The sequence below is a fragment of the Cuculus canorus genome, chromosome 1 (assembly GCF_017976375.1).
Source record: "Cuculus canorus isolate bCucCan1 chromosome 1, bCucCan1.pri, whole genome shotgun sequence".
Classification (NCBI taxonomy): Eukaryota; Metazoa; Chordata; class Aves; order Cuculiformes; family Cuculidae; genus Cuculus; species Cuculus canorus.
The window spans coordinates 68197460-68223239 of record NC_071401.1 but is presented as its reverse complement, the minus strand read 5'-3'; the positions used below and the strand labels follow the sequence as shown (position 1 = coordinate 68223239).

The 25780-nt window shown below is 44.3% G+C and overlaps 4 protein-coding genes across 5 annotated transcripts in view; 2 read left to right on the top strand and 2 right to left on the bottom strand.

Annotated features, from left to right (window-relative positions):
• Nucleotides 1-6427, top strand: part of MRPL30 (mitochondrial ribosomal protein L30) — a 48422-nt gene extending 41995 nt beyond the window's left edge. Inside the window, exon 6 of the mRNA XM_054053104.1 lies at nt 1666-6427. The gene's annotated coding sequence lies outside the window, so the exon portion shown is untranslated. The remainder of the gene's footprint in view (nt 1-1665) is intronic.
• A 274-nt stretch (nt 6428-6701) lies between these two features.
• Nucleotides 6702-17678, bottom strand: TXNDC9 (thioredoxin domain containing 9). 2 transcript variants are annotated; one of them, XM_054053029.1, is made up of 5 exons: nt 17540-17678; nt 14931-15147; nt 12474-12592; nt 10302-10556; nt 6702-8234 (listed from the first exon to the last, which is right to left on the bottom strand). In XM_054053029.1, the coding sequence occupies exons 2-5, from the start codon at nt 15117-15119 to the stop codon at nt 8117-8119; spliced, it is 681 nt and encodes a 226-aa protein (XP_053909004.1). In that variant the 5' UTR covers nt 15120-15147; nt 17540-17678; the 3' UTR covers nt 6702-8116. The 2 variants fall into 2 exon arrangements, with proteins under 2 accessions (XP_053909004.1, XP_053909013.1); XM_054053038.1 differs by lacking the exon at nt 17540-17678 and adding an exon at nt 17287-17467.
• Nucleotides 17679-19387: 1709 nt separating this feature from the next.
• Nucleotides 19388-22880, bottom strand: LOC128851340 (uncharacterized). The gene is made up of 3 exons (XM_054059517.1): nt 22642-22880; nt 20101-20468; nt 19388-19993 (listed from the first exon to the last, which is right to left on the bottom strand). The coding sequence occupies exons 1-3, from the start codon at nt 22878-22880 to the stop codon at nt 19650-19652; spliced, it is 951 nt and encodes a 316-aa protein (XP_053915492.1). The 3' UTR covers nt 19388-19649.
• Nucleotides 22881-23920: 1040 nt separating this feature from the next.
• Nucleotides 23921-25780, top strand: part of EIF5B (eukaryotic translation initiation factor 5B) — a 38033-nt gene continuing 36173 nt past the window's right edge. Inside the window, exon 1 of the mRNA XM_054081490.1 lies at nt 23921-24069. Within this exon, the coding sequence (XP_053937465.1) occupies nt 23936-24069 (134 nt within the window). The 5' untranslated portion in view covers nt 23921-23935. The remainder of the gene's footprint in view (nt 24070-25780) is intronic.

The window sequence follows — 25780 nt, the reverse complement described above, 5'->3', positions numbered from 1 at the left end:
ACAGAAGGGATGAATGCAGCTGTGATATGATGCTGCTTATGATAAGCTGAAAAGGGGATGAGTTAGAAGGCATCTTTGTGTATATCACTAAAGCACCTCTTTCTAAATGGCTGGATTTCATAAATAGATATCCAGGATTTTATAATTAGATATCCAGGGATGTCCTGGACTGATGTCCTTGAAAAATATTACGTTCTCTCATAACACTACTGTCTCTCTTTTTATATTTTTCTTTATTTTTCTTGTTATTTAGTTTAGAAGCACAAGGTTTGGGGTTCATTTGATATTGTGAGACTCTCATTTAGAAGGGCAGCAAGTCGCTAGCCCTCAAGGCTGAGAGTAGGGAAAATATAGGAAAGCCATGGAAATACAATGTTGATTATTAAATTAATATTAAAGGAAAAGGACACAAAAGTTATAATTTAAAAAAAAACCTATAACTTTATGCCAACTTTGCTGTGGTCTAAATTGTTAAGCACAAACTATGCCGGTACATATTCCCTTTGTGCTGAATTTTGGTCAGAACAGTGTGTGATTGGGAGGGAGAGGTGGAAGGTCAAGGAAAGAGGAGAAGTTCACTAATCAAATGATATCAAATGATATCAAATGCATTTTCTTAAGCTTAAGAAGCAGGAAAGCTCCCTGGTACAGGGTCATGAAAATGACCCAAGGGCTGGAGCACCTCTCCTAAGAGGACAGGCTGAGATAGCTGGAGTTGTTCAGCCTGGAGAAGACTCTGGGGAGACCTTATAGCAGCCTTGCACTACTTAATGAGGGCCTACAGGAACCATGAAAGACATTTTTACCAAGGCCTATTGTGGCAAGACAAAGAATAATGGTTTTAAACTAAGGTAGGGAGATCTAGACTGGATATAAGGAAGACAATCTTTACAGTGACGGTTGTGAAACACTGGAACAGGTTGCCCAAAGAGGTGGTGGATGACCCATCCCTGGAAACATTCAGGGACAGGTTGGATGGGGCTCTGAGCAACTCGATCGAGCGGAAGGTCTCACTGCAAGGGGGGGTTGGACTTGATGGCCTGCATAGTCCCTTCCAACCCAAACCATTCTGTGATTCTGTGATTCTATTCACAAGGGCAACTTGCCGATAGGCTGCAGTCAGTGACCACAGACAAGACTTCTCCATGGTCTTTTGCTGACACCATTAGTTACACTGAGCTGAAGGAAGTACAGAGTGGACAAAAACGCTACCCAGCAGAACAGCATTTTCCACTTGCTTTACATAAGCTAGAAAGGTGCACACCTTGCGTCTAAAGCACACCAGTGTTCAATATCACCAGTTCTTTCCTACTTACAGATTTTCACTTTCTATTTATTTTTCCTCATGCCAAATGATCTACAAAGGTGAGGCTTTTTTTTAAAATTGTACTTGATCAAAAAGGAGCATCATTTTGCAAAGCATTATGTCTTGCACATGCTATTCTCCTTCAGGTCACAGGTTATATCATCAAGTTTCACTGGGCGGTGAGAATGCTATCTAAAATTACCCAGAACAATACCCATTCTAATTACTGTCTCTGTTGTGAATTTCAACTCCAGTTTCGTAATGTTGGCAGGCAGACACATTTCTCAGGTTGTTCTTTTTGTCTGGGATGTAATTATAGGTAACACCGGATATTCACAGACTTTTTAACTGCTTTGTAGGGAAGCTGACCACAACATCTGACGCATATTGGATGCCTACCAATAACCGGCCAGTTAAAGGTGCACCCACAGCATCATCTCAAACAAGCCCTCTAGAGCTGTCTTTCCCAACTTTTTAAGGGGTACAGCCAATGTAATAATTACATTTCCATAGATTTCCTTTTCTACATCTACTATACCTGTAAGTAATGATAGCAAACGCCTTCAAACTTGTAAGACTTGAGGTTCTCAGTTTTCACTGTGTTCAGAAATGAATGGGTGCTGAGGGCCGCAATCTCTTCTTTTATTTTGCCTGAAGAATGCAGATGGCATTGAAGTGATGCTTCACTCTTCACAAAGCATCTCTCTAGTCATTGTGTAAAATAACTAAGATCAGAAGTGTTTATGAGGGAGGAAAAAAGTATTTTCCTTCTGTTCTCTAAAATGAGACTTTGAATTTAATGTCAGAAGTTGGATTGTGTTCTAGAAAAGAGGTCACCGGACTGGATCTTATGAGACATTAGTTCACATCCCAGCTTAACCACAGATCTATCACCTAAAGCACTCTATTTGAAGTTTGAGCCAGGAGAGGGTTTTATGCTCATAAAGCACGAATCAAAACACTGTCATGCTCCAAAACTCTGTTCTAAGTACTTGGCTGAGAAGTACTTCTGCTCCTGCTTGAATGTAAAGTGGCCCAGACAGAGGCGCTTCGTCCTGATGTTGCAAAGTGTGGTTCTGGACACTGTATCCCAAAATCTCTGGAGGAGTGGAGTTCACAGTGCACACTCACATATTTACTCACAATAAGCAGCTGTGATGCCTAAGTAGTTTAAACCAGAAGCGAGACCCATCTTAGAAGACAACTTCACGAAAGCAAAACCTAACTAACATCCCTTTTGTGTAAAGTACTTAAGTACTTAAATTGGATGCACGCGTGTCCATCTTTCAGCCTGTTGAGGCTGTGCTACTGCACAACAGAGAACACCAAAGCCACGGGGGAAGTTGGTGGGAAGACAAGAGAGTGGTCTTACAGTCCCTGTAGGGACACAGTTGCATCAGCTTCATGTTCCTGAGACTGCCTTGGTGTTTCATGCTGAACAGGGAGATGGGGGACAAACATCAAAGTAGTATTTTGTAGTAAGCATGATCTAGTGGGCAGCCTGATCTAGTGGGATGTCCCTGCCCATGGCAGGGGAGTTAGAACTAGGTGATCTTTAAGGTCCCTTCCAACCCTAACTATTCTATGATTCTGTGAAAACACACAAAGCACTGGGAACAGAGAGGAGAACCTTATCTCCTCTCAAATCCATAAGCTACAAAGCCATGTTTTCTCTCGACACCTCTTTCCAGGCCCACAAGCCTGCCACTGTGCTGTACAAAGCTTCAGAAGCGAGGGTGGAGAGGAATACCGCACTTGGGTAAAACATTTTGTAGTCGCTATCTTTGGCAGATTCCTAGGCGACTTGGATCCTGTCTTGGGGCACCACTTGCCTGAGAGGAAGTCAATGCATCTAATCCCAGAATCTGGATTCCGAAGAAGAAACCGAAAGTAGATTCTGGACCACCTAGTTCTCGGTGTTCCCAAGTCCTTCAGTAGAGCTAATATTGTTTTAGTTTCCCACACACAAAATGAGGATGTACATTCATGACTCACGGGGATGTCAAACTAACACTCATCAATAATTAATTGTTAACTCTACCCATTAATCATGAAAACTATTAAGAGCAATTCTGTGTGCTGGGAATTCATGATACAGAGCACTGAGGACAATCAACATTTTAGAAACCAAACAGGAAACAGTTTCAGACTCTTTTTCTGGGGCAGCACACTAACAAAAGAAATAATTAGCAAGGAGGAAGAGGATCAGGAGAGGAGTTAATGTGGGTTTGTGTATTACAATCACCCGATTTTCATGCAACGTCATCTTGGGAAAAGCCAGTGCTTACTGAAGATTGCATGGTTTGTGAAGCAGTTAAATCAGTTTTTAAACCTTTTTTTATAAGAGTCACATGTTGAAATTGTACCACTGGGCAGATGATGTCTAAACAGGTAGTGTTCAAAAAGGCAAAGTATATGAACACAGACTGAACACTGAGCTGACACAGCTACACGGCTCCTGGATCAGTGGTGATTTCTTTTAGGCAGCTCAAGCCACAGTTGTAGTAGCCAACCCAAAAAATGTAGCCTTAGAATATGCACCTCAGGGGACCTAGAAAAACAAGTTTTCTTAACTACACTCTATTCATCAACAAGCATCAAACGTATCTTACTGTACATGCACTTAAAATCAACCCAGCAAATTTGAACAAGGCTTTTCTTGGTGATGCTCTGGTCTCTGGTGATGCTCTGGTACTACTAATGCCACTTTGATGTGTTAGCTTAAATTGATAGCAAAGCTATTGGTGCAGGTCCCCTTCTACACCACAGAAAGGTGCTCTTCAGGGGGACAGATAGCAAGGACCATGTGGGAGACTGGAATGTCTTGGGTCACCACAATCACATTCAACAAGATTAACACTGAAGGCTCCAAAGCATGATCCAAGAACAAAAGATCCAAGTGGCAATTTGAGCAATTACTTCAGAGCAGTAATCTGTTCAAATGTGGTGGAACCTATCTATCTATTTCTCTACTAAAGTGGGCTTAGGGGCAACATCCTCCTCCGAACAGTCTAAAATACTCTACTGTAACATCAAGTATCCTCCACCTCTGATTCCTACAGAGGCTCACCTTGAATTCTGGAGTGTAATGCTCACCCTTAAACTGTGGCATATAGCTATTCTAAGAAAAGACAGATCAACCCACTACTGACAGAATTTCCCTTAGAAAAAGTGGAACACATGGCTATCAACTATGCAATGAGTACAAGAGCCATACTATTTCTGCACCACCATGTGCTTCTGTCTGTACACATGCACATGTGTACATATGCGTGCGTGTATGTGAGACGTAGAATAACAGCATCCCTCACAGTGGCTCGAAGACACTGGCTTTACTCTTACATGGAAGACAAAGAATTCAAAGCCCAAATTTTCTATAGAAACTTCTAGAGAAGTAGAAAAGTATTTCTTCTAGCATTTCTAGACAGGAAATAGCACAAAGCGGATTACTTGGAAGGAAGGACTGGAAGGTATCAATTCATCTTTCGAGTCAGCCTCCCTTAATGACCCCTCGTACTTGCAGGCAATCCAAACTGCTACTGGTGTCTAAGAGCAGCTGCTCAGCTACTGTTAGTTTCTCATTCTATGTGTTTCACGGACCAGACCTCTTCACACTTTACATTAACTTCTGGGTTGATTTCTTGAGCAGACCACCACCAGCAGAACGTAGGATCAATCAGCAAAGAGTGCCCAGTCAAGTCCAAATAATCTAGCTTTAAAAGCTGACCTCCACAGATCTTGTTTGGTTATTATCATCCCTGTGCATTTATTTAATGATGACTTCATTCAAGCATTAAGCACGTACTTAAGCACAAATCATTATTAAATGCTGAGTTCATGCATACAACCCATAACTTCAAAAGCTGTAGGTTGTTACGACCCCTTAATTTCACTTCTCATCTCTTTAGTGTATAATATCTTTTCATGAATAACACATGACGGACCACGTGCCAGTTTGTGACTAGTCTGGGCTCAGGAACCTTATTTAGTCATCTTACACATATGATCTACCTGCTGTAAGGAAATAATCACATACAGCCTAGGTACTTTCTAGATATTATGTGTCATCATCAACATGTTCTCATCTGTCAGCCACCGGTTCACTGTTGATGAAGTTAAGCCTTGTGCTTTTCAAGTTATGTACAGCTGACGTTTCTTTGAGTTAGTGTTCTCTATATTGTTTTCTAGCTTTTTGACCCAGGTCCTGTTATTATGGACACTTCAAAATTACTCCATTGTAATTGAGCTCCATTGTAGAACTGTTTGTTCCTCCCTGTTTGAACTAGAAGAATTTTTCAGTTCTTAAAAGTTGGGGTTTTCTTTAGTTTTGGCCAAAATAAAATTGTTGGGTTTGGATTGTTCATCTCAAATCAACATGCAGTTCCTGGAGGTGTTCAAGGCCAAGTTGGATGGTGCTTTGAGCAACCTGATCCAGTGGGAAGCATCCCTGCCCATGGCAGGGGGGCTGGAACTGGATGATCTTTGAGATCCCTTCTGACCCAAACTGTCCTACGATTCTACAAGCAGAAATGGAGATCGTGCTACAAGGACCCTTCAGTGACAGTTTTCATCCTCATGAGAACAGAAACATAGGAAACATGTTTTTTGAGACAGAAAACATAGGAAGCAGACACAAAAGACTTGAAGCAGGCAGATCTATGAGGCTGCTACTTCAAAATAAACTCAAACTTCTTAGTACAAACAAGTCTCAACCTCCCCTTTTACCCAAACCAAGCATTCCTGCCAACTCCTTGTTTTCCACACTTGAGTGCGTGTGGCCATATTACAAACCAGATGAAGCAGTCCAGCTGAAGATTAACCTAGAAAAAAAATCAGCAGCTTAAAGCAACGTGAGACTGCAGACTCTGATGAGGATTTGCATTGAGTTTATAATGGGGCTATTCACACATGGGACCGAATAATCTCTAACAACACACCGCGCTGGAATCCAGACAAACCCACGTTTCCACACAGCATGCAACTATGTTCAACACGATTTCATGTTTCCATAGCTTATTCAACATAATTAGGACCCAAGAGATGAGTCCTGATGAGGCACTCCTAAAAATGCTGTTGGAACATTGATTTCCTAAATTAAATTTCATGCAACTGGATGGGGGGGGGAGGGAAAAAAAAGCATTCTGGTGTGTTTAGAGAGTTTGTGTATTAAATAGATCAATTCCTTTATGTCTACTTTATGCTTCTAGCAGATTAACAGGCAGCTGCGTGCATCTTAAGCTGATTGCCTTCTCAAAGCGATGTTGTAATGTTAGACAAAACTGCTAGAAATATAGAAAGAGCACGTGGAACTGTTTGATGGATATTATTAAAAGAAAAAACAACAATAACCCATGGCATTTAGACCACCTTATCTGAAAGGATGCAAAAGTCAACATTAGAATGAAAATAATTTTATTTCAATGTACATGAACAGAAATAAAATATAAGTTTTAAAACTTATGAGATCTATTGCTGGGCTGGCCCCATCACAAGTGTTCTTCACTACAAGGCAACAAGACTGACTAGACCCACTTCGCTGCTTTTTGGGCCAATAGATTCAAAGTATCACTTCAAAAGGGTCCTTCAGCACGCAGCTGACCACTTTGTGGTCTTTTGAAAACAAAAAGAAAGCTTATCAACTCCTCACCTAGCCAGAAATTTTTAAATTGCATTCCAAGGAAAATGTCCCTTGAAAATTCCATCCATTGCTGAAGAACCATACACAGCAAACTGCGCTATATCTAACCAGATCTAGGTTTCTCCCAAATACTTCTCCCTACTCTACTCTATTGTAGAAAGCATCTGCTATAAAATCCACACATTCAAACTCACATAATTATACAAACCTCTGAACAAGGCCCTTTTTATTATGGTTGTTGCTATGTGCTATTGCCTGCTGTATCAGCTTTCACATGCAGTATACATAGAAGGTAAAAGGGCATTCTTTTGACCATCCTTCTCAGAATTCTCTTAAGTTACGACTGTTTTTACCACTTATAGTGCAATGTAGTTAAGATATTCAGTGTCAAGATATGGCACCATAAGATAAGCAATCATTTGTTAAAATGCACAGTTCATTTACTAATCATTTTGTGGTGCTTTACTGATAGTAATACAATAATAAATTTGAAGAGACAGCTGGAAGGGGAACTGATAGGGAAAAGTTGTCTTTTAAAAGTGTCTATCATCTCCTTCAGTAAAGAAAATTAGAAGAAATCTGGAACTGGCAGATTCAAGTAAAACAGGAAGCAGTTCCCTACACACAGTTAAACGGTGGACTCCTTGCCGTATGAAGTGGATGCTAGGATACTATGAAAATTTAAAGAGATTTATTCCTTACATGACTTTAACCAGCAAATGCTCTCAGATGCAGAGTTCCCCAAACCACAGATTGCCTCAAGTATATTCTGGCAAAGCACTGCTATCTGCCCACCCTGTTTGTACTCTTCCTTGTGCATCTGCTTTTGGCCACTGAGACTGGATGCTGGGCCAGAGGGACCTTTGGTCTGACTTGGTACACTTGTTTCTAACAGTTACCTCAAAACACTTCAAGAAATTATACTTAAGACAAAGTTCATCTTTTGCCACATTATTTAGTTAGGACTCAGATTTTTTTAATTACAAATGACTTCCAAAAGAAGGAAAAAAACAAAAGAGCTTTTACTGCTGTGACTCAGTTATATAAAACTGTATAGAAAAATGAGCATTATGTGCAGATGTAATGAAAAGCAGTAAGCTTTATAAAAAACACTCTTAGAAATGTACCAAGCATAAACAAAAGATGATTTACAAATATATTTAGCTGTTGTTCTAGTCATCATCAGAATCTGAATCGTATTTCTTTCCTCTGATGGTCTTCTTATCCAACTTTGTAAAGCTTGTTCCATATTTCTTTTGACTTTGAAAAGGTGGGTCCATCAAGTTTCCACTATAGGAAAAAAAAAAAAGAGTAAGACATGTTGATTAAAACCGTACCCCTGCAGCCAGTAAGTACCATCTCTAATTACCTGTTTCTCCAGGCAAAAGTTGTAAGACAACAGAACCCTGACTCCCTAAAGCAATCCTAAGTAGCACTGTGGTGTTGCTAGCATAGCACATCCTGGACAAAATGGCCTGGATAAGTTAAGACAGGAGTGTGAGTATATTAGGGACCTTGACAAGCTGGAGGGGGTTTGTGAAAACCTCATGAGGTTCAACAAGGCCAGAGTGCAAGGTCCTGCACCTGGGTGGGGCAACCCTCAGTATTGATACAGGCTGGGTGATGAAGAGGTTGAGAACAGCCCTGCAGAGAAGGACCTGGGGCCCTAGTGGATGAGAAGCTGGACATGAGCTGGCAATGTGCGCTCGCAGCCCAAAAGGCCAACTGCATGGCTTCTACCTCTCCTACAGCAGGGTTGCACAAGGAAGGGAGGGGACTTCCTTCCCCTCTCCTTGCTCATAAAAGGGTGCGTGTGCTTTCACTCACACGACCTGTCAGGCGTTTGCATCTCAGTGTCAGTGAGTGAGAAAGAAATTAGAACCTTCTGGAATTAGCTACAGAAGGGTGTTTAGAAATGTGTAGATATTAGCATTTTGTAAATAACAGTACAATGATTGGACAACTAAGATGACCCCTAAGTAAAATATATCCTTTTACCATCTGCCATCCCACAGGCTGAAGGAAAAAAACCTGTTTCTAGGCTTTGAGGAAGACATTTTCTTTTCAGGGACTTCAGAGAGCAGGACATTACATTCAGAGTAGTGTGGAAATGCAACACTTATACATAAATGAACATCTCCTGGAATGGGTCTCCTTGGCTGTGTAGACATTGTGGCTCACTTTGCAAAATCAGGGTACCAGCCTCAGGAGTTGGCAAAATGACCAACCAACCAAATGACTTCCCTACTCCACAAGGAGCTAAGAGCAGAACACACAGCACTAACAGAGTCAAGTAAGAAGGAAAATAATGCAGCGAGCCATGTAATAATATTCTGCAAATCCAATGCAGCCTGGTACGACTCCACTGAATAATTTCTCCCATAAAAGGCTGTTGCTGTCTAGAATATATATCCAAGCTGCCTTGGATTCCTCTCCATATTTGCTCGTTACTGAACTGAGGAGTGGGTATTACCGCTTGTTTTGAGTTATAAATTTCCATATCAGTCATTTCACCTGAAGTTTAACACCTACAAAGCCAAACTGAACAGTACTTTGTCTTTAGGGCACAACAATACTTCTAGACAAAATCTGGAAATCAGATATTGAAATAAATTCAGCTAATGAAGTTGAAAATAAATTAAAAGAAAGCCAAAGACATTAAAAAAAAAAAGAACAAAATTAACCTAAAAAAACATAAAGATGATGTTTTAGCCACACTGGAAAGCAAAGCAGAAAGTTCTGGTAAATGATTCTCCTGTTACGGTGTCAGTTATCTTTTACTGCCTTCTATCCTGTAGTCTTGAACGTGGGATTTGTGATTGTTATATTGTACTGCTACACAAATAATTTATTTTCCACTTCTGCAACTTATTTTCACTGTTCATGGGAAAAAAATTCCACATCCATGTATGTGACATGGACTAAGATATAGTTTAAGGATGACTTGCTGAGTTTTCTCTAAAGGGGATTAAAAATGCTCAAACTTTACTGCATTGCAACTGTAACATCTAAGCCTCCAGAGCTGATTTAGAAAGGATTACATTAGATGGTGACTCTGAGTGGCCGTATCAAAGCCCTGTACCTGTTCTACACATCTCAGGGCAAGCACTGTGTTTATTTTTATTACTGTACAAAAAGGACAATATAACTCCCATTACAATGTCTCAATACTTTGCCAAAGAGTTACTCTCTTCTTTCTCTTCCCACAGCACACAGATTAAATAACTGGATTAAAGGCTGGTGTGTCTTAAGCATACAATGTATCAAAGTCACACACTTTCACGGATTCTCCTGTCTGCAAGCATGTTCTCTTTGCACTGTATCTCAAAACAAAACAATCACAAAACAATTAATTACCTGTAATTAATTATGTCTGCACAGCCTAATCGCCATTCCAAGGTCTCTGTAGTGAAGTCATCAGTGTTACCAAGATCAGTAAAGCCCACAATATAGTCTTTTGTTTTTCCATCTTTTACTAGTGCTACGGTGGGAATTACTTTGATGCGCAGTCTCTCGCACAAGAAAGGAGATTTTTCAGCATTTAATTTCAAGAATTTTGTCTCGATGTGCTTTTTTGCCAATACAGTCAAATGTTTGTCCATTATTTGACACCTGTGGAAAAAAAACCAAACACCCAAAACACACAAAGTGTTAGAATCAATAAGCTAAAGAACAGGTAGTTGACAGAAAGTTTTAAAGGAACAGTAAAGAGCTACTTCTATTGTGTTAATTCCTCAGATATGTCCTTTGTAATTAAGAATTTAGGTTCAAGAGAAACTGTGTTTCAGAAGTAGCTGGAATTAATGACTAACAGAATAACAGCCCAGAGCACATTTATTGCACAATTACGCCATCCATTTTTCTTATTTCTTTCTAATTACTCCCACATACACCTGAGAGCCTCTCTCATTTCTTGAGGCCTGCATTTATTGATTAAATTTCCCTCTGACTTCTATTCTTCCTGCTCTAGCTTCACTGTCTGTCAGCTGAAAAAAACCATCTCTATAATGAACTTCGGGTCTTCAGAAAAGCACTAGACATGTTACAGTGTTTCGGGTATTTTTCAGTCACTGCCTTCACAACTGAGATGCATAACTCACTGCACACAAAAAAAACCCAACCAAGTTACTGCTTCGATAGTGCTATAGGCAAAAATATTTCACCCTTCTGCTGCAATGGAATAGGAGCGAGCATGCAATTATTGTTTCTCAGCTAAAGGACAGTAACATGAACTGTTCAAAACACTTGTTAGAATGCAAAGATTTGTGGACCTGTCACCCACCATCTCAACTTTCTGGATTGTTTTCTTTAAGTGGTCTGGCTCAGCTGCATGAACTCTGTGATGCAACTGCTCTTTAACTCAAGAAGATAGCCGAGTAGATCAAAAAGTTGGAGTGGGCAAGGATGAAGGCAACTTGATATTGTTGTTGGTAAACCTGCCATAGCTTCAAGCTGGCTGTCAGCATGACACCTTTAACGTTCTTTCTCCGGTCTTAGTATATAGACTTGGTTGGTTGAAGAAACAAGAACCAAACAACCCAAGCCTCTTCTAACCTATTTCATTTGCAGAGAGTCTTTCAACTTCTTTGAGTAAAAGGTAGCCAAATACAACTGCTTCAGAAATTTCTGAAGCTTGAAACATTTAACTGGGAAAACGTAGGATGCAGATACCTCACTGCATAATCCAGCTTTGACCCCTTTCAATTTCTCACATGGAGGCTGCTTCAGTTTATATTCTACAAGCTAGAGAGAAGATAACGCCTTGGGGCGTGGGAAAAAAAAAGAACCAACCAACCAAAACCAGGACAACCAGCTCTTCCTTCATCAAACTACTCTACTTTGCACCTGTGTTTTAACAGATGACATCAAGACCAACCCACTGAGGAACAGCCTACAACCCAGAACCTCTGAAATTCTTCCAAGGAAGTGGGAGAACTTATTTTAGGTTCCTACACTGAGTCAGGACATCTTCTCAGATCTAGGTCTCAGATCTAGGTCCCTAAAAAAATGACAATTAAAAAGGCACAGGCATAAAGGGAAAGCAGCTACAACCAGTATCCAATGATCTTCTCAAAGTAAAAGGTTAAATTCTGAAGATGCCTAGACAAGCTTTTGTTTATATTTTTGTTTGCCAGAACTGTGCAGAACATCTGTCTGGAATAACCAAAGTGATCTTTTTGTAATGCTGCTCCTGTTCCCTCACTAGATTTACAGACCTGTCTCCCTCAAACTAAATCAATAATGAAAACCAGCACTCTCTCAAATATTGTTAAAGAAGTTATACCTTTATAGTCTAATCAAGTATGTAACAGGGTATTAATCATTGTCAAATCATGTCCAGATTAACTAGAAAGGGGAAAAAAAAAATTTAAAAAAATCAAATGTCTAGAGAAGGGAGTGAGGTTTGAAACATGAAAGAATTTGCATAAGCCTATTTATTTGTGGGATTTGAAAGGCCAAAAGCCCATATCTGGTTTTGGTAGACATCTATAATTAAAAGGTTTCTTGAGCATAGCTTAAGTACTATACCTGAAAGTTGTATCTCTATAGAAATGACAAACCACATTTTTACTTTCTTTAACTTCTTGGAAAAAGTCTCTCTCACTTGGGATTTCTCTGTATTCTCCATGCCCTTTTGAAAGCCACTCCTTTTGGAAAACAAAAAAAGGAAACAATTAGTATGAAGTTTGTCAGTCCTGCACCTGTCATGCAAGCTCTACAGCTTTGAAGAAAAATAAACCAGGGGGCCTGAAGTGGAAGCCCATTTCATACAGTAAAAGAAAGAGAAACAAATTACTTCCCCTCTTTTAATTCTATTTTCAAAATCTGCTAATGCCACCAGGCTAGACAATGCTTTTGGGTTGTCTCTTTCTCAAGAACAGATGGATGGTTGAGCAGTAAGGCTACCTTACTCATTTGGAAATACAAGTTTTGTGCAGAGCTGCACAAATTCCTGCAGTGCAGCCTCTCAGTAACACTAGATTAATTCAAAGAGAACAGCGGTGACAGAAAATTCTCAGCATTTTAAACCTGCTAATTGACAGCCTGGGCTACTTGATCTACAATGTTTTTGTACGGTGAAGAGACTCTTGTCTAAAACTGATTCAAGTTGTTGCATATATTAACATGAATTTCTTTTATTTTTTCTCTTTATGAAAAAAAAATCAATGAAATAATAGCCTAAAAACTCATCTGCAATGGATGATGTTTATCTACCAAATATACACTAAAGACATCTTAATATGAGCCAGGCTTCCAGAAAAACATTCAGGAAACACATGCATACCATTAGTCATAAAGCATATGGAGGAAGAGAGTTTCACAAGCTAAAATCTATAGGCATCTTTAAAAACTGGCTGATTAAGTGTGCAAATACAGTTTAGGAAGAAGCTAATCTCCTAGTTTTTCAACAAATGCACTTAAGAAAGCACTTAAGAAAAAAACCCACCAGCTTTTACAACACTGGAGGTTAATTGTAGTGCATTAGAACAAGCACAGACTAAGCTAAACGATTAAAAGCAGTGCAGTATGACAGAACTTGATAAAAAGATTAGTTTCCAGTGGTACAAAACAAAAAATAGCTACGTCACTGTTCTTGATTTTGCATTTTGACTTAGCAGAGTGAATTAAAAAAAAGGAAAAAAAAGGTTCCTATGCAAAGCAAAAATATTCTTCAAGCTAAATTAGGGTAGAACAAAGAATTTCCTGAACCTTGTAAGTACACATTAAAAATGTATAGAAGCATGAGCATACGGAGAAGTCACCATGATGCAAATCAAGAAGTGATTTATTTCCCAGCAAGGGGTACGCACTAATCCCCCCTGTGATCCTATTCCAGAATAGTGCGGCAGCTTTACTCCTTTTACTGAATAGCATCCTACTTCATATTCGTACTTGAAAATGCATGAGAACAGTGACTTAAGATCAACTGACACAAACAAGTTTTTGCGTGAGAACTCCCACATGCTCACATCCAAGAGCATCCAAGTGTTATGACTTATGAAAAAGGAAAACACTAGAATCAAATACAAACTGAACTTCTGAAAACAAGCAGAGTGTGCCACCTTCTCTACTTCCACGTTTAGACCATCAAAGCTGCTAACACTGCCTGTCCTCCAGCATCCCAACCATGCCAGGACATCATATTGCATTCCCGTTTAAAAGCACGGTGTTAGCTTTCATAGATACCACCATAGCCAGACCATCTCCTTTCAACCCAGTCATCTTCCTCCCAACCCAGTCTATTTCTTTGTTTACACTTGCACAGACAGAGTAAGTTGAGAAACCTATGGCTTCCCTATTTACGGTTTAGGTCTCATTTAGGTCTCACACTACATGTTACCAATATTTTGGTGAAAACTATGTTCAAAGAGACTTCTAGGGAAGCGTAAGGACCATAATTTAGCATGAGATATCAGGGACCAAAGGAGAATTTCTTTCCTGCAAGAAGAAATAAGCAGTCACACAAAGACAACATTTCATTGAGTTAGAAAGGGTGGGACAAACAATTCCACCCTAGGAACAAGGGAAGACCCTCTATCATTCTTCTACAAAATGCCTCAGGAGAAGAGCGTGCACCACTTACATGCAGTAACTAACAATCACCAGAATCGAGAAGCTTAAGGAGCCTAAAGGCTTACGATTCGGTTGTCTACAAGGCTTATGCTTCCAGATAGCACATGTCCAGTGAGTACAGGCACACTCAAGTCTTTGTACAAGACTCTTTAGCCTATTCTTATTGCAAACAATCACAGAGGTTCTTCTCTCTTCCTGCTAAAAAATGCAAAGCATTCACATATGGACAGACACTTGCTTTCTTGGAGAAAATTTAAAAATTTAAAAATAATTAGTGTAGAAAGCTGAGGAAGAAAAAAGAAAACTCAGAACAACTCCAAACCACTTAGTTCACATATACAACTTCCCTAGTGTTCCCAAAAAGCCTGTTACACTGTACACATGAAGAGTCTACATCACTACAGGAATTACTTGTTTCTGCTGCTGGGCCTTTTTTAATGCCTCAAGCCTCCTTTGTTTAAGGCGTTCTAATTCATCTTCATCCATTTGGTCCAGCTTCTGCAGTTCAGCATCCAGATGTTCTTCCACAACCTTGGTAGTCTGAAGTATTTCATTCTCCAGAACTTTTTGTAGTATTTCAACAGAGGTGTCAGCAGCCATCTTTAACTAGAAAGTGTTCTCTTCAGAGCTGTGGAAATAGTGATAGACGGAATCAACATTTATACACGGAATTAACCTTTATACAAACTCTTAATTAAAAGCCCAACCTCTCAAGTCTGTAGTTCACACTGTAGAGAAACAAAATGCTATTTGAAGATAACAGTAGCTATATCTTTTCTATACCCCAACCCCCTTTGTAGAATACTTTCACCATGAACACAGATGGCAACACAGATGACAGTCAAGTCCTATCCTCTCAACTCCAAAGCCAGCTTTTCAAAGTGCACAGGAACCTGAAATTACCTGTCAATATAAAGAAGTAAAATTCACCAGTTCCAAACAAACACTTATCCTGGGCTAGATCCATGCATCTTTAATAACTATTCTGAAACTAGAAGATGCAACTGGAAAGCTCTAAGCTGCTGGGAGGAGGCATAAAATGTATCAAAATGGAGTGCGAACAATGCTCACTATGTACGTTTCAGTCAGTAGTTTAAATGCAATTACTTTAATGCATATTAACATATTTAAAACTGAACTAACACTCTTCTCTCCTTGGCTAATAGAAAGACAAGGTGCTCAACAGCAAATGCTTTAGGCCAAGTCACTGCTTCAATTAGTACAAGAACACCACTTTGTAAACATCACCCCATGGCAGTCAGGGAAAGGATTTAAAAACCCCAACAACCACTACCTAATTATTGTGCGAAGAAGCACAGCTAAAAATCATTTTCTGTAAAGTTCTCCCTGCTCAAACACTTTGAAAGGCTCAAAATCTCTGCTGTGAGGACAGGCTGAGACAGTTGGGGTTGTTCAACCTGGAGAAGACTCCAAGAAGACCTCACAGTAGCATTCCAGTACCTGAATGGGGCCTACAAGAAAGCTGGGGAGGGGCTTTTTACAAAGACAAATAAGGATAGGATGAGAAAGAATGGCTTTAAATTGGAAGGGGGAAGGTTTAGGCTAGACATTAGGAAGAAATTCTTCATGATGAGGGTGGTGAGGCACTGGCACAGGTTGCTCAGGGAAGCTGTGGCTGCCCCATCCCTGGAGGTGTTCAAGGCCAGGTTAGATGGGGCCTTGGGCAGCCTGATTTAGTGAGAGGTGTCCCTGCCCATGGCAGTGGGGTTGGAACTGGATGATCTTTAAGATCCCTTCAAAACAAAACCATTCTGTGACTCTATGAAAATACTAAGACTGATGTGCATGAAGAGCTGAGGCAACACAACTGATTGTTCTCCCTAATAAACTTACACTACAAAAAACTATCACTGTAACAAGCGATAGTTTTGGAACTGGGACAGTGCACAGTCACTCTAGTCAGAATCTCAAGTTGCATGCCATGGATCTGATGTGCTGAATTTGGTCTCCAGAGTGCTCTTGGCTGTATTTCAGAACTATCAACCTACTGATGCCATTGGCTTTATAAAAACCTTGCATACAGAGTGTTTTAAGTAGCAACGGGCAAGGTACCAACATCACTGCAGTGCTCCAAGTGCAATGCAACATCAGCAGCGCTAAGCCTACCACCATGCTCCACACATGTCACAGCCAAGCTTGCTCTGACCTACAGCACCTTGAATCACAGAATGGTTTGGATCAGAAAGGACATTAAAGATCATCCAGTTCCAATCCCCTGCCACAGGCAGGGACACCTCCCACCAGAATAGGCTGCTTAAGGTCCCATCTCACCTGGACTTGAACACCTCCAGGAACTGGGAACCCACCACTGCCCTGGGCAACCTCGCTTGCACAAGTCAAAGGCCACTAGGTCTTCGAGGGCAGAGGGGAGTGAATCCTGCTCAGCTGGGGCAAAGGGAGGTTTCTCCTCCAAGCAAACAGGAAGGAAAACGGGAAGCCACCCCCAGCCAGGCTCTGCTACAGCCCAACGTCTCCAAAAAGATCCCAGCAGCCAGCTGGCCAGCACAGAATCACTGAATGTCCTGAGTTAGAAGGGACTCCCAAGGATCACTGAGCCCAGCTCCTGTCCCTGCACAGGACAGCCCCAACATTCACCCCATGTGTGTAAGAGTGATGTCCCAATGCTTCTTGAAAAGCGTTAGGCTTGGCGCCGTGACTGCTTCTCCAGGAGCCTATGCCAGTGCTCCACCAGTCTCTGAGAGTAGAACGTTCTCGTAATACTCAATCTAACCCTCCTCTGGCACACCTCTCTGCCATTTCCTCGTCTCCTGTCACTGCTGTTTCCCAAGCAGCCAAGGCCCTGCTTCCAGTCCCGCTCCCGGGGATGAGGGGGCCCGCCCCACTCAGCCAGGGCGGGCGCTGCGGGCCCGGCCGACCCCGCGGGGCCGCTCCGGACGACGGCCGCCCGCCTGGATCCTGATGAGCTCTCCAAGGAAAGCCTCTTCCAGCCCCACCGCAAACCACCGAACCGCGGGACGAAGCCCCCTCTCCGCACTCACCCCTCCCGCCGCGCCTCCCGCCGGCCGCGCCCCAAACGCGTCTCGCGAGAGCCGGGGCGCGGCATTTAACGCACGACGTCACGCACGCACGCGCACAGCGCTCCTCGGCGCGCTTATTGGCCGGGGTTCGGAGGGACGCGCCGTTAGGGCGGCCGGCGCGCATGCGCAGCGGCGGTGATGGGCGGGGTGGGGGAGGGGCTGTCGTGCAGCTGAGGGCAGCAACAAGGAGGGGGAGCGTGGGGGGCGGGGCTAGGTGGGGTTTGCGGCGATGGAGAGGCGGGGTCAGGACGAGCACCGCCCTCTCATCGGCGAAGCCACTCTCCTCCTTAAACGCAGCCACACCCCTCGTCTAAGACCCCGCCCCCTGCGCTGAAGCCCCGCCTCCTCGGCGCGCCCATCCCTTCGTCTAAGCCCCGCCCCTTTACCTAAACCGCCCCATCAGCTAATCCCCACCCCTCCTCTCCTAGTCCCGCCCCCTCAACGAAGCTGCCACACCCCTCTCATCAGCTCCGCCCCTTAAACCTAAACACCCTCCCCCTTGCCGAAGTCCCGCCCCTTACTCGACGCAGCTGCACCGCAGCCCATTCACCTAAGCCCGCCCCCTTGACGAAGCCCCGCCCTCCAACTGAGGCCCCTGCCCCCTCACACGAAGCCACGCCCCTTCTTGTCGCAGCCCCGCCCTTGGGGTCAGGTACGGCCGCGTGTCCCACGGGTCAGTCCCGTTGGCGGCTGTGATCCTGCCCGCATTCCCCGAGGCTTCTTCTCCCTTTTTCCCTCCCCGGAGCCATTGAATGGAAGCCCCTGGGGTGTACCAGAAATGGTGCCGGATCCTGTACTTTGGTCACAACAACCTCGTGCAGCCCTACTGGCAAGTGGAAGAGTGGCTGGAAAGAGGAGCTGGGGGCGCTGGGACGACAGCCGGCTGAACGTGAGCCAGCAGCGTGCTCAGGTGGCCAAGAAGGCCAACAGCAGCCTAGCTTGGATCAAAATGGCATGGCCAGCAGGAGCAGGGAAATGATCATGAGACCGCACCTCAAATACTGCGTGCAGTTTTGGGTCCCTCACTACAAGAAGGACATTGAGGTCCTGGAGTGTGACCAGAGAAGGGCAATGATGCTGTTGAAGGGGCTGGAGAACAAGTCTTAAAAGGAGTGGCTGAGGGAACTGGGGTTATTTATCCTGGAGAAGAGGCTGAGGGGAGCCTTATTGCTCTCTACAGCTGCCTGAAAGGTGGTTGCAGTGAGGAGAGTGTTGGTCTCTTCTCTCAAGTGACAGGCAACAGGACAAGAGGAAATGGCATCAAGGTGAGAAAGGTGACGTGAGCCAGCAATGTGTGCTCGCAGCCCAGAAGGGCAACTGTATCCTAGGCTGCATCAAAAGAAGCATGGCCAGCAGGTTAAGGGCCCTGCCCTTACTGTACTGTCCTGCCCCTGTACTCTGCTTTGGTGAGACCATACATGGAATACTGTGTCCAGCTTTGGAGCCCTCCGCACAGGAAAGGCATGGACCTGTTGAAGCAGCTCCAGAGGAGGGCCACAAAAATGACCAAAGGCCTGGAACACCTCCCCTGTGAAGACAGAATTGAGAGAGTTGGGGTTGTTCAGCTTGGAGAAGACTCCGAGCAGACTTTATTGTGGCCTTTCAGTACTTAAAGAGGGCTTATAAGAAAGATGAGAAAAAACTTTTTAGCAGGGCCTGTCAAAATAGAACAAGGGGGAATGTTTTTAATCTAAGAGAGGTTTAGACTAGATATTAGGAAGACATTTTTTAAGCTGAGAGTGGTGAAGCACTGGAACGGGTTGCCCAGAGAGGTGGGCATGCCCAGAGAGGTGGGCAGAGATGGGATGCCCCATCTCTGGAAACATTCAAGGTCAGGTTGGATGGGGCTCTAAGCAACCTGATCTGAGCAAGTGTCCCTGCTCCTGGAGAGGGATTTGGACTTGGTGACGTTCATGGTCCCTTCCAATCCAAACCACTCTATGATTCTAAGATAAGTTGCACCAGAGGAGGTTTAGATTGGCTATTAGGAAAAAAATATTTACTGAAAAAGTGGTAAGGCATTGGCACAGGCTGCCCAGGGAAGTGGTGGAGTCACCATCCCTGCAGGCATTCAAAGAATATGTAGGTGTAGCACTTTGGGACATGGTTTAGTAGGCACGGTGGTGTTGGGCTGATGATTGGACTGGATGATCTTAGAGGTCTTTCCCAACCTTAACGATTCCATGATTTTTCTGTGCAGGGCTTGGCTATGAGGGGGTGACATCCACCAGCAGGAGCCACTAGCACCATCATCAACATCACTGCCATTGCTGCTCTGGGGGTCTGTTTCTTGGGGTTGGGCATGTGAGGCCGAACCCCTGCAGGGAGCCATGGCTGCTCTGGCAGCCCTGGTGAGAAGATGTCCGTGTTGGAGTATCTGGGGCTTGTTGTTGCTTTGCTCTTCTTGCAAGTGCACTGGAAGATCCACAGATTTAAATAATAGGATATTAAAGTCTATTTAAATAAAAAAAAAAAAACCCTCCAAGCGCTCTGCTTTCTTGTTTCCTAGAATTCTGACTCACCGTTATTGAAGGTTCCTGATGGGGAAGGCGGAGGAGGAAGATAGAGTCTTGGTCTTATCTGCAGCCCCCTGGGAGCATGGCTGGGAGAGGCTGATAAGGAGTGGTAGCTGTATGGAAACAGAGAGGAGTAGGAAGGGAATATTTTAAGGAGTGAAGCAAGATGGAGGTAGTGATCCTGATACTGAGAGATAAAGAGAACTGTGGGGCTTGCTCTGTCCACAGTGACAACAACAGAAAATGTGTGGCTCTCAAAGTATATTAAATAGTGTGGTGTCTGTGACCACTGTTTCTCCTGCCCCACAGTGGAGGTATCCAGACCCTTTCGTGAGAGGGCACAGAACTGCTTCAGCTCTCCTACTGCAGGGCTCCTTAGAGGGGAGAGTGAGGAAAAGCTTTGTATGCTTGATACAAGAAGTAGTTACTATTACAAAAAGGAGAATATTTTTTATTTAAGCTAAAGTAGAGTTAAGTTTCATCTAAGTAATTGTATTTTTTTTGGAAGTTAGACAGAATGTCCCTCTGGTAGCAGGTTTTCTTTCAAACAGTATTTTTTCCTGACACTGTTCATTCTTTGAAGATGATGAAGTCTTATGTGAAGTATGATCTGTGCTGAACAGATGTCTCTTCTTCTGTAATAACCTCTGTTTGCAGCCTTTCCCTATCTCAAATGCAAGGTCAGGCAGAGCTGGCTCCGAAGCTACAAATTAGCAAGAGATTTGACTGTTGTGAAGTTTGCAATAACATTAAAATGAGTCCTTGAAAAGTAATAGAATATGCATAAGATATCTGGGAAAATTTATCCATATGGATGTAAGTGGGAAATATATTCTGTAACCAGCTCTTGCCTCACTGCACATGATTGATGGAGATTGCTCCCTCATGTTGCCCAGGCGTGATAAAGGATGCTCGCTTTCTAAAACTCCAAAACAAGTCTTAGAGATTTTATTTGCCAGCATTTTCGGTGTAACACTGAGGAAATCTGTTGAGGAGGGAAGGAAATGCCATACTTTTCAGGTTGCTGCCCAGCAGCCAAACTCCCTACAGGGGAAATCTCTGTCCTTGAAGATGAGTTTGATCCTTGCTCCTGTGCTAGGCTGTGAACCCAGGCCCACTGCCTCTGACACGTGTTTTGGTAGGTCAGTCACCACTGGGGCAGACAGTGGGATTTGGTTGTGTACAACTCACCTCTGGCAGCACTGGGGACCCAGGACCAGAAGAGCCCTGGGAAGTGCTGGGGCAGCACAGCAAGAATGGTGACAGGACCCACACTCTAATTACCAAACACCTGGTTCACCCTCAAAGTCTTCTCCTTAACCTCCCCATCCTCCACTTTGACCTAGCTGCCCCATTTGCCTCCAGCCAAAAGCTTTCCAAATGCATTTCCTTTATTTTGCCTGTTTGGCCTGGTTTTGTGGCTGAATGGGCTACAACCCTGCCAGGAGTTCTGAGCCACCTGGGGAGGCAGGAGGAAAACTCCAGCTTTGGGGCATCAGTTGGTCATTTTTCAGGGCTGCCTGAGGCCCAGATGGATGGAAATGTTTGAATCCCCATTCCTGGATGTGTTTAAAAGACAGGTAGATGGGGTGCTCAGGGATGTGGTTTAGTAGTGGACAGGTTGGACTTAATGATCTCAAAGGTCTTTTCATAGAATCATAGAATAGTTTGGGTTGGAAGGGACCTTAAAGATCATCTAGTTCCAGCCCCCCTGCCATAGGCAGGGACACCTCCCACTAGATCAGGCTGCCCAAGGCCCCATCCAACCTGGCCTTGAACACCTCTGCGCATGGGGCATCCACAGCTTCCCTGAGCAACCTGTGCCAGTGCCTCACCACTCTCAAGGTGAAGAAATTCCTCCTTATGTCTAGTCTAAATCTACCCCTCTCCAGTTTATACTGATTGCCCCTAGTCCTCTGGCTACAAGCTTTTGTGGAGTCCCTCCCCAGCTTTCTTGTAGCTCCTTCAGGTACTGGAAGGTCGCTATAAGATCTCCTCAGAGCCTTCTCTTCTCCAGGCTGAACAACCCAAACTCTCTCAGCCTGTCCTCGTATGGGAGGTGCTCCAGCCCTCTGATGATCTTTGTAGCCCTCCTCTGGACCCATTCCAACAGCTCCATATCCTTCTTATGTTGAGGATTCCAGAACTGGACACAATACTCCAGATAAAGTCTCACAAGAGAGGAACAAAGGGGCAGAACCACCTCCCTTGCCCTGCTGGCCACACTTCTTTTGATGCAGCCCGGGATATGGTTGGCCTTCTGGGCTGTGAGTGCACCTTGCCGGCTCATGTCCAGCTTCTCATTGACCAGCAAGTTGTCTAAATCTGTCCTTCTCCAATTCATAGCCATTGTCCGGTTTATAGCCATTTTCCCACGAATGATTCTATGATTGTATGACTCTATGATTCACTGCGGGCTGCACTCTCTCACACCCCCCCCCGGCCTACAGGGGGCGCCAGCGCGCAGGGGGCGCTGCGTGCGCGCTCCCCCCGCCCTGTGCCAATCGGCGCCACCGGCTGCTGCTGCTGCACATCCCCCATACACACCTCCGGCCGGCAGGAGGCGCCAGCGCGCGGGGAAAAGGGGGTGGGCGGCACTCCATGGTCGGCCTTTCGCTCTCTCCTTTCCCTCGCGCGGGGCGGTGCGCGCGGGGCGGTGCAGGACGGTGCGCGCATGCGCGGGGCGGTGCGCGAGGGGCTCCCCCCTCCCTGTCTCCCGGTCCCCACATGCGCGGGACTGCGCGCGGGTGGCGCTGAGGCGGAGGCGCGAGCGCCGGGGCCGCCATGGGCAAGAAGCAGAAGAACAAGAGCGAGGACGGGTAAGGGGGCAGCGACACCCCTTCTTCTGCCTCTCCTCTCTGTTTCTCTCTCCTCCCCTTCCCTCCTCTCTCCGCGTTACCCGTGCCGCGGCGCTGAGTCAGGCCCTGCCAGGGTGCTTGGCCCGCCAGGCCCGGGCGGTGTCGGGGCAGGGAGGGCCTGGGCCTCGCCTGCGGGCGACGAGGCGACGGGGAAGGGGCGGCTGGAGGCCCGCTGTGGGCGGAGGAGCTCGGGTCTCGGCGCTGGAGCGGCTGGGCTGCGGCTGCTGCCGCCTTTGCTCTCCCCCGTGGGGCGGCGGTGCCTATGTCCCTCGTGGAACGTCTCTTTCCCTGTATCTGGGAAGGGCGCTGCTCATGTCCCTTGGAACATCTCCTCTGTTCCCTTAGAACGCTGCTGCCCATGCCCCTTGGAACGTCTCCTTCTCCGTTCCCTTGGAACGCTACTGCCCATGTCCCCCTTGGCACAGTGCTTCCCTGTCCCTGGGAACGTCTCCTTCCCTGTACCCTGCGTCGGCGGTGCCAGTGTCCCTCGGAACGGTGCTTTTTCCGTCCCCTTGGAACGGCGTTTTCCTGTGCCTGGGAACGGTGCTGCCTGTGTCCCTTGGAGTGGCACCTTTGCCGTGACCCCAGAACATTTTCGTATAAATTAATTTTATATGAAGCTTGTGTATAAAGAGATAGAAGCATTAGTGAGAGTTCTACAGACATATTTACCCAATATTTATCCAAGAGCCTTATGGATATGGACAACTCAGACTGACTGATGTCTTTGCCCATCTTCTGAAATAATTGTTTTGGAGGACTCAACTTGTTCAGAAGGGGATTAGTTGACTTATTTACGGCAGGATCAGGCACAGTGGGAGATGTTCCCTTCTTCCCCACCCCTGGCAGGTCTGGCGCTCTTTGTTGCCCAAAGTGGCATCAAATTGGGCTAAATACAGTCTTCTGCAATCCTGCAGAGAGGGTTCCTTCTCCCCCTCCTACAGGGTGGGGAATAATGCATTGTGAGCCTGTTTGGAAACCACATGGAAGGCAGTAAGACACGGACCAATCCAGACATTAAGACGAGACCTTGCTGGGACAGGAGCAACTGCAGGGATCATCAGCCCCCTGCTGACCATGCATCACCACTGACGCTGCGGGACAGGCACCAGGAAAGGTACTGGGCTGGACCCAGTGGCAGATGGGAGCTGGATTCAGGAACACACGGGTCAGGGGAAAGAAGGACGGATGAGGCCCTCACTAGACGTTGGCCAAAGAAGAAGAGACCTGACCCTTCCAGTCCCGCACTTTCATACAGGTGCTGCCCTGTCCCTCACCCAGGCTCTTGGTGGGGTTTGTCCGGGAGTGGGCAGTGGCAGAGTCCTACTGGTTCTGCAGCGCAGGGCTCGGATGTCTCCTGAAAAGAGCTGCTTGTTTCAATCACAGCACCCAAAATGTGTAGTGTTTGGTTTGTTGATTTGGTTCTTTTTTTTTATGAGAAGCAATACTGTAGATCACACTGTAACTTAAGTGATTTGTGCAGCTTTAATAAATGCAGATGTTAGGTCTTTCAGTGATTGCAGGATAAGAGGATTCTTTCTGTGGTTATGTGTATAACCTGTCTTCTGTCCTCCTGTCCTGTCAGTGGACTTTGTTTTTTTGTAAGATGTTACTAGAATGTTGGTTATATTAGCCATATGGAACACTAACTGATAATGTTCTGTGGATGTGCACTAGCAGGAGAGAACACATTATTTGTCAGCATAAAATACTAAATATCAAAAATCAATTTGAAAAGTGATTTTAGTTGTTAATACTGATAATGAGGTAAAGAAAAAAGATGTCTTAAAACGTGTATGAACTGGAAACAATACAACTGTTTTTCCTTACCTAGACTGCTGATTTTGTATATCATTTTGAGTCACTAAGTGTTTCTTTTGTGGAAATACTCCCTATGAAGGCTATTTCACAAAGTATTACTTCCTCCCTAAACAATTTTTATACTGAGGTGTGTGTTGCATTAAGATCTTGATGTTAGTGACTCAAGGTTGTTACCCCTCATCAGGTTAGGGTGTGAATTGTTTTAATTTCTCTGGTTCTTTCTGGGTATTTTGCTAGTGAGGTATTTTGCTTGTCTGACTATTTTTCTTCACACCTTTTGCCGTGCCATGTACACTGCTTTGCAGTATCTGTTGTTATCAACTTGTTTCACAGGTTATTTTTCACAGGTACATCTCTGGAGCAGCTCTGGTGAGGAAATGAGTCACATGTAATTTGAGAAAGAAGAGGGAATGGTTGAATCTTTGTGCTATGAGGGAAAGAAGGCCTAGTGCTCCTTCTTGTACCATATGTGGTAGATGCCTGAATCATGCAGAAACTTTTGGGTACTGAAGCACTCGTGCTCGGGGCTCTTCCAGTTACAGTGGCTGGTGTGCAGGGAACACTTTGAAAGTCTTGGTGCCCGATGGATACCCTGTTCTCTTTGCGTATCTCTGCATGTGTTTCTGTGTGTCTGTAAATTACTGAGCATGGGCCTAACTTAGATGCCATGTGCAAAATCTCATATATGTCTAAAATATGGAAGTATGCCTTAAAAGGGAGGCCAAGAATTTATTAGAATAATTGAAACATTAATTAAAAGTCTAATGATCATTAATTCAGAGCTAATTGTTATGAAAAAAGAAAGCGCAGTAATGCAGCTGAAGTAGTTATGCTTTACTATCTCACTACGGCTCCGCATCCTAATGTCAATGGTTTCATCCTGGTTGTTGTTGGTGAGCTTTTATGGCAAGCTGTCAGCATCAGGAGCGGTCCTTCACAAGGAGCAATATGGTTGTTTGTATTGATGGCTTAATTTTCCTCGCTCTAGGATCCACTTCAAATAGTTT

Excerpts from the sequence above, each read along its gene's own strand:
- TXNDC9 (XM_054053029.1), bottom strand. The coding sequence starts at position 15,119 with ATGGCTGCTGACACCTCTGTTGAAATACTACAAAAAGTTCTGGAGAAT. Across the intron at positions 12,593-14,930 it reads AGGCCCAGCAGCAGAAACAA|GAGTGGCTTTCAAAAGGGCA; the intron begins GTAATTCCTGTA and ends GTTTTCCAAAAG. Across the intron at positions 10,557-12,473 it reads TATAGAGATACAACTTTCAG|GTGTCAAATAATGGACAAAC; the intron begins GTATAGTACTTA and ends TTTTTTCCACAG.
- LOC128851340 (XM_054059517.1), bottom strand. The coding sequence starts at position 22,880 with ATGGCGGCCCCGGCGCTCGCGCCTCCGCCTCAGCGCCACCCGCGCGCA. Across the intron at positions 20,469-22,641 it reads GCGCCTCCTGCCGGCCGGAG|GAGCCCTGCAGTAGGAGAGC; the intron begins GTGTGTATGGGG and ends CTCCCCTCTAAG. Across the intron at positions 19,994-20,100 it reads ATCAGGAACCTTCAATAACG|TGCACTTGCAAGAAGAGCAA; the intron begins GTGAGTCAGAAT and ends TGGATCTTCCAG.